Source organism: Chironomus tepperi, unplaced genomic scaffold (assembly GCF_022539635.2).
Source record: "Chironomus tepperi strain 1889 unplaced genomic scaffold, CSIRO-AGI_Ctep_v1 contig_449, whole genome shotgun sequence".
Classification (NCBI taxonomy): Eukaryota; Metazoa; Arthropoda; class Insecta; order Diptera; family Chironomidae; genus Chironomus; species Chironomus tepperi.
In genome coordinates this window covers 706,530-718,808 of record NW_027226571.1, presented here as the reverse complement: position 1 = coordinate 718,808, position 12,279 = coordinate 706,530, and the positions used below count along the sequence as shown (strand labels likewise).

Genomic DNA, 12,279 nt, shown 5'->3' with positions numbered 1-12,279 from the left:
TACCAAAATTTATTTACATCCAAAAATTGTTCTTCATATTAACAAACTACCTTGAGGCTGTACGGATACAAAAGCCACAAGAATTTCATGAACTTTATGCCGCGAACTACATAACAATAAAATTAGACTTCATTGATATGATGTTAATAATAAGAAAAAAAAAACTTGAGGTTAAGGATTAAAGAACATGTTATACTTTAAAGCATTAAGTTACTCAATAGCAAAAAAAAATAATATCATGGGGATTCACTTGAGGCTTATCATCTACGCGTGGGTTTCAGAAATTTTCATGCGAGACACAAAGTGTATTAACAACATGGTTTATAAAATAACAAAAATTTTAATAGACACTTCTGGGAAAGTCGCAATTAATTGTGTAGATTAATCAATACATCCCGATCGAGACATATTGAAGTGTTGCTGCATCTAACAGACAATGAGGAGACTCACTTTAATGAGTATACTCAATCTTTATAGCTGAGCATGCTCAATCTTGTGAGTGACATCCTTCAGACTATCCTACCCAAGTACCTACTTCCACATCCCCGTAGTGCAATCCTGGCTATGACAATCCGCCCAAGCGGTGCGGTACTCACGGAGCAGGTCAAGTTTGATCGTCAGGCCTGGCGAGCCAACCCTTGCTAAACAACGTTAAGCCACGAAACGTTATAAGAACAACAACAGCAATTTGGTGAGTATTACTCATGAGTATGCTGTTTGTATGACCATGGTACCATGTGGCAAGATGGTAGGACAGTTAAAACTAACTTGAACATCACATCTTTGTCGCTCTAGGGCTCTGCTACGTCGCTGTTTGAACATACTTACTTCGATGGCGGTAAAGAACTACAGTGATCCATGGCTTCCCTCAGATGACGCCTAAAGCTAGTTCTATCGCCGGTATACTCATGATAATTGCCAATACTAAATACCAGAAGTTCTTCAGTATACCACGAGTTCTCTTACCATCCACAAAGTCTGATTTAAAGACCTTATTTAGCACTGTATGAACGATACGACTAGAAGTTGCCCTGACGGCATCGTGACGACTGTTTTCGACCCATTTGAGCAACTCGCCCTATTGTGCTGCTCGGGTAGATGCCAGCCAATTGGCTAATATGATTGTTTCCACCAAGCAGCTGCTGTTTAAAGCTGTGCATTCATCCATAGTCCACATCCAGTCCATATTAGTTTCTAGGAACTCAATCACTCATATCTTTCATTTCCGCAATTTTTTTTTTCGTCAGTCACATAAGCTAATAATTGTCTAATATTTTTTTATCCTCTTATTTGGAAGCATCTTCCTGTAAATAATTCAGTAAGAAAGGTCATATTTACGTGACTAGATAGCATTTCTTTTGTGGTATTTATCTACTTTATAAGCTATAGGAAATTTCAAAAATGGCACATTTTCCTTCCTATAAATTAACTTAGTTCTAGAGAGTTCTAGCTATGAGCATTTAATGTTCTGTACAATGATTGTAGGACGTTGTTTCACATTTACACATTAATTGTTATTGTGGGTGTTAAATTAAATTTAGGAGCATCTTGTTGTCGCTCTTTGTGCTTATAATTAGTCTAGCTATGAGCTTTACATTTCTTGTGCTGGAATTTGCAACTTGGTTTAATATAGCGAGCTGTACAATCAGCACTGCATTGAGAAGTATTGTTTAAACTTTTTTTAGCCGCAACACACCTTGGATCAAACCTCGACCGAAACTGCAATCGGTATAAGGGTTCTAGGCAAATTTAAAGAAAATAGCGTATACAGCTAGGTCTACACTCGCATAGAGAAAGAGAGTTTAAGTGAATATTGTGCAGCACTTTCAAACAAATCCCCGTTAGCTCATTTGGTAAGAGGCAAGGTTAGAGCATCTGACACATAATTAAGAGGTCGTGGGTTCGAGTCCCACTCAGGCTTTATTGTACTTTTTTCTTTAAAACCTTAGTTGTAGTAAGGTTCCAAGGATCTCGAGTAATACACAATGTTCTTGGTAGGGCATCGATACACGCCGCATTCGGTTCATTTTAAACCCGACACCATGGCAAAGCCACGACGGATTCGGATTATATCCTGCTAATATCCTGTGGCATGCTAAAGTTACCCCAGACAGCAAGATGCGAAATTGTCCTGATGACATTCTGACTCGCGACCCTGATTTGCGAACCATTTTCTGGATAAAAACGCGGTTCTTTCCACATTGTACCGCCCTGCTCGGGTATTTTTTACATATCATATACAGTCAGGAAGTCCCCTAACCTTAAAAATATTTCTTAATCTACACAAATTATTTTATAGCTTTAAGGCAAGAAACGTCTTCATACATTTTTTATACAAATGGATTCTACTTGTTCCATTAATCTTACTTTTTTTTCGCAGCTTTTGTAGCTATACTATGAAGAAAAAGTCTTTTGTCCTATTGTCTCCTTTTGTGATACATATTCCCATATATAGCACCACAACAATACTTTCTCTTTTTCGACATATTGACTTGTGACATTTATTTACATCCATAGCAAAGCAATCTTATTGATTTAGTGCTTTTTTGTTATAGTAAATTCGATTAAGTCTGCTTTTCCAATTCCGCAGACACATGCAGATTGATGGTATAAACAGCAATAAAGCTGAAAGCATAGTGTAACATTTCTAGACTTTTTTGAAATATTGCCAAAATCTATGTTTAAATTGAGAATTGATGAAGAATAATTGCATCTTTATGTAAATTTAGACGAAATGACGACTGTGATGGAAGCCCCTGGAGGAAAAACTAGATACTGTTAAGCTGTATCCAGGGGCGTAGGAAGACATTTGTTGAGAGAAAGGGTGTGTTGGGTGGGGGATAATCGGTGATGGACAACCAGTGATGGACAACCTTTAATTTTTTTTGGATATACCTTGCTTGTAACCCACGACCGAAACCTAACATGACGTGCGGTTCATGGCATTTCTGAAAATTTAAAAAATCACACTAGTGCGTCTCAGCAATTGGGTTGCCAAGCACTGGGTTAATCGATCTAGCATCAGGCTGTGACTCAATGACAGATTCAGTTTAAATTCTACATAATTCCAAAGTCACCCCAGATTCAGTTTATATCCTGCACCATGGTAAAGTCACGCCGGATTCAGTTTATATCCTGCACCATGCCAAAGTCACGTCAGATTTGGTTTATATCCTGCACCATGCCAGAGTCACTCCGGACTCGGTTGATATGCACCATGCCAAAGTCACCCCGGATACAGTTTATATCCAGTATCATGCCAAAGTTACCCCGGATTCGGTTTATATCCTGCACCATGCCAAAGTCACCCTAGACTGTGTTTATATCCTGCACCATGCTTAAGTCACTCCCGGATTCGGTTCATATCCTGCACCATGCATAAGTCACTCCCGGATTCGGTTCATATCCTGCACCATGCTTAAGTCACTCCCGGGCTCGGTTTATATCCTGCTCCATGCCAAAGAACAATGACGCAGTTATATCGGATTTTGGATTCATGTTGTTCGACTTGACCCGACTTGTTTTGTTCGGGATATCAACCATCTAATCATCCTAATGGCTACACTTGTGTTAAAACCACTTGTACGGAGAACGTGAGCAACATCATAAATTAATTAAAATAATTGATAATAATACCAATATTCTTTATTCCAAGAATTGAAGCCTTGTATGATGTTTTTATACAGCAATTTAGTCAAAGGACCTTAATTATGGCATCAAAAAAATTATTACTTAAGATGATTTGGCTGATTTGTTAGTCATGATAGTTGAAGGACGAACGAACGAACAAGAAGTTGACGTCTAGATTAAAAACATGCTTCTCATTCTGTGGTATAACATCAGATCCCCCGCTACTAAATACTGTATATCATGAATACTGACAAATTAATCAAATCTAAGATGAAATTTCTACGAAAAAAATTGAATATTTTGAATAGGGTTAGTAAGAGGATTCATATAATTAGTTAATAGCTCTTTTCAGAAACAGATATTAATGAATAGACAGAAAACTTTTTTCTTGTTCAGCATAGCACAAATTATTGACGGCAGATAAATATCAAAAATTGCATTTAAATCAAAATTTCGTACCCAATTAAAATTTATTAGGAAGCTACGACTGACAGGATTACGTTTTCTTGTTAATTATTCATTTTTCAGTTTCGGGAATTGTTATCAGTTACTTTATTGCTTTTCTACAGCATAAAGTAAATAAAATGAATAAAATTTTGTTAAAATCATATGAAAATTCTCAAATGCGGAAGTAAAGAAGTGCAATAGAATGTAGTTTTAAGATGCTACGTGCATATTTTTAAAGGATTCAGCTTTGGAACTAAAGTTTGTTTTATCAACCCGATGAAGACACAAATCTCTTCGTAGCTGTCATTTGGAGTTTTTAGGGATGTTTTAATAGATTGCCAATGACTGGCTTTGTCTTTTTTGTATCTATCGTAAATCTGAGTATTGGATGCAAGCCAAAGCTTTATATAATTTGACAATATCATTTAACATAAATTATTTGGTAATATTTGTGTCTATGGAATTCTTATGAGCATTGCGCGTATTTTTGTCATATCGACAACACTCTAAGTCAGTGGTAGACAGCCAATTATTTTTGGCATCACATATTGGTGGCCAGCCAATGACACTTTAAAAAAAAATTGGTGGCACTTTAGTATCACAGAAGTTGTGCACTACTGTTCTGTATAATGATAGAGAAATTGGTCTATTTTAAAAATCGAATTCATACAAAAAAGTAAACCTAGTATTTTGGCCATAGAGGCTTATTCAAGACCTGGAAACATCGGAATATATTCACAAATATTCCCAAAAGACATGAAATTATTCACAAGAATTCCTAAATGTGTATGAAATATTCTCTTTATTACGGGATTTAAGGTAACTCCTTCAGACTTTGTGGATGGCAAAAAATCGCGAGGAAGACCGAAGAATTCCTGGACTGGATGTGTTGAAAGGGACGCTAGAGTCATTAATATCCTGAACTGACAGAAGGTTTCGAAGGATAAAGCTGTCTTTAGACATTCCCTCGTGAGCTTCATCCAAGGAAGTAAGTAAGTAAGTTAGTAAGTATCTGGGTTTTTACAGGACTTGAACCTACTTTTGCCTTGAGAGATTAGCCTATAAATGGCTCAACATCTCAGATTCCACTCTACTCAGTCATAATTTTAGTACAATTCAAGCCATGGGGTACGATTTAGAAAGTGGCTCCAAAATTTACATCTCTATGTTCTGAGTGTTTTCTTTCTATTTTCTATGCATTTTAAAAGTAACAATAATTCCTTTTTAAAATAGAATTGCCAACCCATTCTCCTCCTACTGCCACAGTTTACAAAGTAACATTTGACATTTTCGGTTAAAAAATGTCACAATATATTGTTCCTCTGCTTCATTGTTATAAAGTATAAAATGTGAATGTGCCTTTACATGTGAGTTTGAATTGAAAATGGCAGTTTATGCTGTGTGCAGGAATTTGTTTCCATCAATTCAGCCGTGAATTTCAATTAACACAACGATTTTGAGGAAATTTTTAGACAATTAGTGGAATTAAAGTAAGTTGCAGCTAAAAAGACACAAAAAATCACTAAAAATTAGAATATTTTCGAAAATACAAAGACCTTATTACTGACAGCATTCAGTACACACTCAACTGACAGCATATCTTATTGGAATTTTTCTAAAACAATAAACAAGTTCTTATTGTAATAAATTTTATCAAAATATTAGCTTTAATCCTGCAAATTTTATAATTTATACCTAAATTATTGAAAGTTAGCAGCACAAGTTCTTACTAGAACATAATCGTTATTGAATTTAGATCAAATTATATAAGTAAGTAGCATAAACTAAATATTTCATTAAATTCTCTTATCTTATCTGACTTTTTTGGATATAAAATCAGACTGAATCATCACGGCTATATCCTCCTTAACAAATGACTTAATAAAAAATGATAATTAACAGCCGAACAAGACAATTTTAGTCAATTTACATCTTTCGTGTGTTCAGGCACAGAAGAGAAAAAAAATTTCTTCTTGGCATTGCATTCCAATTCCAATTTCTTTAAACTTTTTCGTCACGTCAAGAGAAAAAAAGCAAAATAATACCCGAGTGAAAATAAACATAAACAGTGAAAAGCCAGATTAACAATTTTTTTTTTGGATGTGATGGATATGATTTTTTGAAAGCGAAATTGCTCCCATAAAAAAAAAAATTGAATGAAAAACAAAACAATTGAGTTGAAAAAAGCTTGAAAACAGCCCAAGTGAATTATTTTTAATGCACAGTGTCAAGTGATTTAATACAATAAATGGGTTTGCTTTTAACTGCTTACATATTCAGAAAAAAATATTAATGTGAAAAGCAGAAATAACTTTGTTTTTGGACATAAAAAAATAAGAAAAGTGAGGAATTGTTCATAAGTTACGTCTATCAAATTAGAATTCTTAATGTGTCTTAGTTTGTCGCATACCCTGTGACATAGTTTGTGATATAACATGTCACATAGTGTGTGACATAGCCTATGAAGTAGCGTGATATGTGACATCACATAGTGTGACAAAACCTGTCACATAGTCTATCACAAAGCATGTCAAATATTCTGTGACATAGATTGACACATAGTCTGTTACATATCTTGGCACATTGTCTGTGACATAGCGTGCCACATAGTCTTTGACAAAACATGTCACATAGTGTGTGACAAAGCCTGTCACATAGTCTATGACATACTCTGTGACGTAGCTTGTCACATAGCTTACCCCTCCCGTTCTCCCTAATACTCAAACATCATTTAAGAACGATCCCTGTGAAAAACAATATTCCTATACACAGCATAACTAAATTATGAATTATTGTTTCGTCGTATCAAGTCAGTCACTATAACACGCTCATTTTTCTCAATTATGAAACATCATCAGATGCATTGGGAAGAACTTCTCGTTAGCATTGAGAATTGAAAATAAAATTTTTTAAGTAAACAAAATTTTTGCAAAAAATTTTTTAAATACAGCGCAGTAGTTTTTCTAGTGAATATTGAGTTAATTAGTGATGTGTTAGTAAAGGTCAGTTGACGTCGGAATGCAAAGAAGTGCAAATCAATGCATAATTTATATGCATGTGGAGCTTGAAAGTGTTTTGAACAATTTGTCATGCAACTTTTTAGTAAAAGTTTACTTTGTTTTGTGTTTTGAAGATTGGGATTTACTTTGAAAGTCATATAGGATCCGATAGTGACTGTATGTAGTGGAATCTGTGGTATCGAGTCATATATAGGCAAATCTGCCAGTGTGAGGATAAGGCCTCTGTAGTCGAGTGGTTAGGCAACAGATCGGATATCTGTATCACTCTTCTGTGCGTCCATGGGTTCAATTCCCACCAGAGACCGATCCCACAATCTCTTATTAAGAGTGATGTCGATATGACAAGAATTCATACGATACTCACAATATTACAAGATCCTGAACCTAAATTAGGTCGTATTTAGTTTTTGATATCCAAGAGGTCAAATGAAGGCACAAATCCTTTATAAGGCATCCATGAATCCATCTCAAGTAAACGACTTTTTGTATATTCTTCATTTGATTACTCGCAAAAAAATAATTTACACTTGCTGAAGATTAGCAGTTGTTCGTGGTGTTTACTTAATGATAATTTGAGGGATATGCACACATTGTTATGAATTATGATGATTGTAGCGTTAAACAATATCTTTTGTTTAAATTACTTTGTGCAATTGTCGAAAAAATTTTGAATAATAACTTTAATTATTAATAGACAACAAGTTTGGTGGTGGATAAGGGGAACAATGCTAGTATTAAAATGTATGTACAGCATATTATGTATGTAATTATGTACGTATATATGTACATAATTGTAGGTATACATAATTATAGACAGGTTTAAAGTTGTATTCCCGAACAGTCTCAAATAGACTCGATAAGTCCCCAATTGTGAGTGAAAAGCTCAAATAGCACAAGCCGTTTGATCGATCCAACAAGTGGCATTAAGTCAACATGACTCAGGGATAGTGACGAATTTTGACCAAATTCTTATCAAAACAAGTCGGAGTCTAACAAGCCTGAGGCTGAATTTATGATTATTTAACCCAGCTGGGTTAATTGGGCCCAGTGGTGGACAACCTGTGTGCCGTGACATACTAGTTTGTCGCCAAAATTTGTTGAACATGCCATGAACTATATGCCTTGTGAAGTTTCGATTGAGGCTTACCACCAACATATCCCATGAAAAATAAAAGATTGTCCATCACTGGCTTAACCGATTATTGCTTTTAAGAAGTTTATTTCAAAAGATTTCCCTATAAATCCTCCGTTTACAATGCAAGTCAAATGATTCGAAAAATTCAATCTATTTTGCAGTGGACTTGAGATTCTAACAATAATAATTTGACTTCATAGTTTTACAATAGTCATCCTTTATTATCATAATGTAATGGCAAGCATGTGTCAGCATAATTTATCGGAATTTTCTTGCAAATTGTATATCAAATTTAATAGCAGCATAATTGAAGCTAAACGTCGAAAAAGAACACAATTACTATGAAAAATATAAGTTTACAAATATGTATGGAACTAACAGAACTGGAGGAAGACAGAAAAGCAACAAAAAAAAAAATACACCCACAATATCACGTTTCATACACAGTCAGTATGAACGTTAGTGAACGATGTGACAGCGTACATTACATATCTACTTAAATTAACTTAACTTCATTCATACTAACTCGTATGGAGTTCCATTAAAAAATTATAAAAAAAATTGCGCGTTTGAATCGATACAAAATAAAATCTCATTGACTGCCGTTTAAAGCATACGTCCAATAATAGAAATAAACACACACATTCATTCATGTGCTTGTGGAATGATTAATTAATGAATTGAGTTTCTTTGCCTACAACCAATTAAAAAAAAACAAATATTTTATGCATAATTTGCTAAACTTGAGAAGATCAACTCAATGAACCCTCACGAATCGGAAGTAGGTTAGATCTTTAGAATTGTAGCTTATGGGTATCGTTCTTGAATGACTATTTATTGTAGTAACTAGAAATTTCAAAAGCTTGTTTTAAGCAAGCAATCTATCCAACGAGCTAACTGAAGTTTTGTAGCTTGCTGAGCAATTTGGGGAACAAGTTAAGCAAGCTACTTGAAATTGGGTCATCATGGTGTCATTAGGACCGTCATGATTTCGTCAAGGTTGCCATGGTGCCGTCGGGTCCGTCATGGTGCTTTTAGTACCGTCATGGTGCCTTCAGGATCGTGATGGTGCCGTTAGGATTGACAGTCGTCAAGACTGTCATGATGCCGTCAGGACTGTCATGATGCTGTCAGGACTGTCATGATGTCGTCAGAAGGTCATAATGCGTAGAGGACTGTCACGGTTCCTTTAGAACTGTCATGATGCCTTTAGCATCGCCATGGTGGATTTAGGGACGTCATGGTGCCGTTAGGACCGTCATAGTGCTGCTAAGGCAACAGCGTGTCTTACCGTTGATACGACGATGGATAGTTGTCCTAGTAAAAGCATTGTGCTGTTCGGGATAATAGCAGGAAGAGCTTCATATTCACAAGATCAGTCTAGCCTTCTCCCAATTTAAATCCCACCAGACATCACATCCAATCGACCCCCCAAAACATACTACGATAATTTAATTATGTCATACTCTTTTTTCTTCTTTTTTCACAGCATGGGACATCTATAGAGTGTATAGCTGTCAATCTCACACTGTACTGTATCATTTGCCAAAGTTAAGAAGTTAAATAAACAGGCATTAGAGCACATATCATCTATCATCACCACACACACACAATTATATCATCGTTGAAATAAGTTTTGTCTTTTTTATGTCATCATGTCGATGCGTTTTAAGACAACATCACCTTCGGCCGTATCATCTCAATCGTTACCTAACTCAAAAATCTCAGATACAATATCCATTTCATCAACAACAAGTGCATTCTCAACAGGACCGGATCGACATGGTTTCTATGGCGGTACACATTTTAGTGATAAACCAAAAGTGCCATTGTCAAAAGCTCAAATCATAGCTAGAGAAAAGAAGTGGCTTCATATGCTTGAACATTGGTAAGTTGATTGATTTTTATTTTCTTTAGTCTGTGGATATTGGAATCGATTCAGTCAACAGTTAATGTGAAATTGTATGGAAACTATTGATTGCATGACATTCAGACATAAATCTCTGTCTTTAACTTGGTTTTGTGTCGTTCTTATCATTTCAGGTCAGATTACATGAACCATAATTATAAAAAGATACGTGAACGATGCCGGAAGGGAATTCCATCAGCTGTACGACCAAAAGCATGGTTTTATCTATCCGGTGGACATTCATTGTTAGAAGCACATCCGAATGTTTATCAAGAGTTACTTGACCAATCAGGCGATCCACAAATTATTGATGAAATAAAGCGAGATCAGCATCGACAATTTCCGATGCATGAGATGTTCTTGGATGAGGATAGACCCGGACAAAAGGAACTTTTTAATTTACTAAAAGCTTATTCAATTCTTAATCCACAAACTGGATACTGTCAAGCACAGGCACCAATTGCAGCATTTTTATTAATGCATCTTCCAGCTGAACAAGCATTTTGGTCATTTGTAAGTATTAGCGATAAATATTTAAAAGATTACTTTACGCCTGGCATGGAAATGTTACAACGTGATGCAAAGTTATTTATGGCACTACTAAAACGTACCTCACCGCAAGCACATCGGCATTTAGTTAAATCAAAAGTAGAGCCATTAATGTTCATGACAGATTGGTTCCTATGTGCATTAACACGAACATTAAAATGGGATACACTACTTCGTGTATGGGATTGCTTTCTATGTGAAGGAATTAAAGTAGTCTTTAAAGTATCACTTGTGATTGTTGGTGCAACATTAAGTTCCCATAAAGTTAGAAAAAGCAATAAGGATTTGTGTGATGTATTAAGTTTATTAAGAGCACCGAAAGAAGAGATAATTGAGGAGGAATTTATTATGCAGAACATAATGCGATTAAATATTACCGTACAGGATTTTATTGTCGAGCATAAAAAGATTGAAATGCAAATGAGGAAACAACAAGTCCAAAATCTAATGTAGATTTTGACTATCGATTAATTGTGTATTACCATGAAAAATAATAGCTTAAACAAGAAAAGTTCTGAACTTTTCTTCTTATTTCTCTCTCTCTCTCTTCCTTCCATTTATCGTGAGATTGTTTGTGATGTTTTGTGAATATTTAAATTTTTTATTTTTTATTTTTATGGACAGCGATGAATTATTTTTCGTCAATAAATGGCGACTGTCATTGGATAATTGAATTTAAGATCATTTATCCTGGATATTCTCTGATTTTCTGTTGAGAATCATTTGTTAATGATCCTTAAGATGTTTTGATTGAGCTATGATCTTGTGTATCATTGAAGATTTCAGAAGTCGAATTCAACTTCAGTTTGCAAAAATTTGCTAAGAATTGAATAAAAATTGCATAAAATGTTATACTTCACAAGAGTTAGCAGACAAAATTACTTTTATCACTTGTGAAGTATAGAAATTTGTATGAAAAGTCATACTTCACAAGTGTCAGCAGAAAAATATTTCATACAAATTTCATTCGGATTTTAATTTTCTACCGCTGACGCTTGTGAAGTATAACATTTCACACAAAATTCAATACTTCACAAGAACCAGCAGTAATTTTCTTCTGCGGATACTTGTGAAGTATAAGATTTCATACGAACTTGAATACTTCACAAGATCCAGTGGTAATTTGCTTCTGCTGACACTTGTGAAGCATAACTTTTCATTCAAATTTTAATACTTCACAAGTGTTCGCAGAAGAAAATTACGGTTGGTTCTTGTGAAGTATAAAATTTCACCCAAATTTCAATCAGTTCTTATTAAACTGTTGCGAACTCAATTTGAATTTGATCTCTGGTTTTTAGCGAGTCTGACTCACCTCTAGAAAAAATACTCCAATTTTCTTAAAAACTAATTTAATTCGAGAAGTCTTAATTATTGTACCTTGAACATTATTTGTTCAACTCTTAATAGAGATGAATGCAAATTAAAGAAGCTTCCAAAGTTCTCATTTGTGTGCATTTGAAGAACAAAATAAATCCCAACTTAATTTCTTTTGCGGTTTCTTAAAATTTTCAAAAAAGAAGAAAATTTTAATTAAATTGTAAGCAATGAGGATTTCTGTGGATTCATTTGGAACAGTGGTGGGCAAGCTG

General features: G+C 34.8%; 1 protein-coding gene across 4 annotated transcripts; it reads left to right on the top strand.

Annotated features, from left to right (window-relative positions):
• Window positions 1–5,704: 5,704 nt before the first annotated feature.
• LOC139098628 (TBC1 domain family member whacked-like) lies at window positions 5,705–11,444 on the top strand. Of its 4 annotated transcripts, none has more exons than XM_070650864.1 (3): window positions 5,705–5,847; window positions 9,722–10,120; window positions 10,276–11,444. In XM_070650864.1, the coding sequence occupies exons 2-3, from the start codon at window positions 9,888–9,890 to the stop codon at window positions 11,141–11,143; spliced, it is 1,101 nt and encodes a 366-aa protein (XP_070506965.1). In that variant the 5' UTR covers window positions 5,705–5,847; window positions 9,722–9,887; the 3' UTR covers window positions 11,144–11,444. The 4 variants fall into 4 exon arrangements, with proteins under 4 accessions (XP_070506965.1, XP_070506966.1, XP_070506967.1 ...); XM_070650865.1 differs by lacking the exon at window positions 5,705–5,847 and adding an exon at window positions 5,957–6,419; XM_070650866.1 differs by lacking the exon at window positions 5,705–5,847 and adding an exon at window positions 6,948–7,079.
• Window positions 11,445–12,279: the final 835 nt, after the last annotated feature.

Coding starts and splice junctions, on each gene's coding strand:
- LOC139098628 (XM_070650864.1), top strand. CDS start 9,888: ATGTCGATGCGTTTTAAGACAACATCACCTTCGGCCGTATCATCTCAA. Junction 10,121..10,275: donor CTTCATATGCTTGAACATTG/GTAAGTTGATTG, acceptor TTATCATTTCAG/GTCAGATTACATGAACCATA.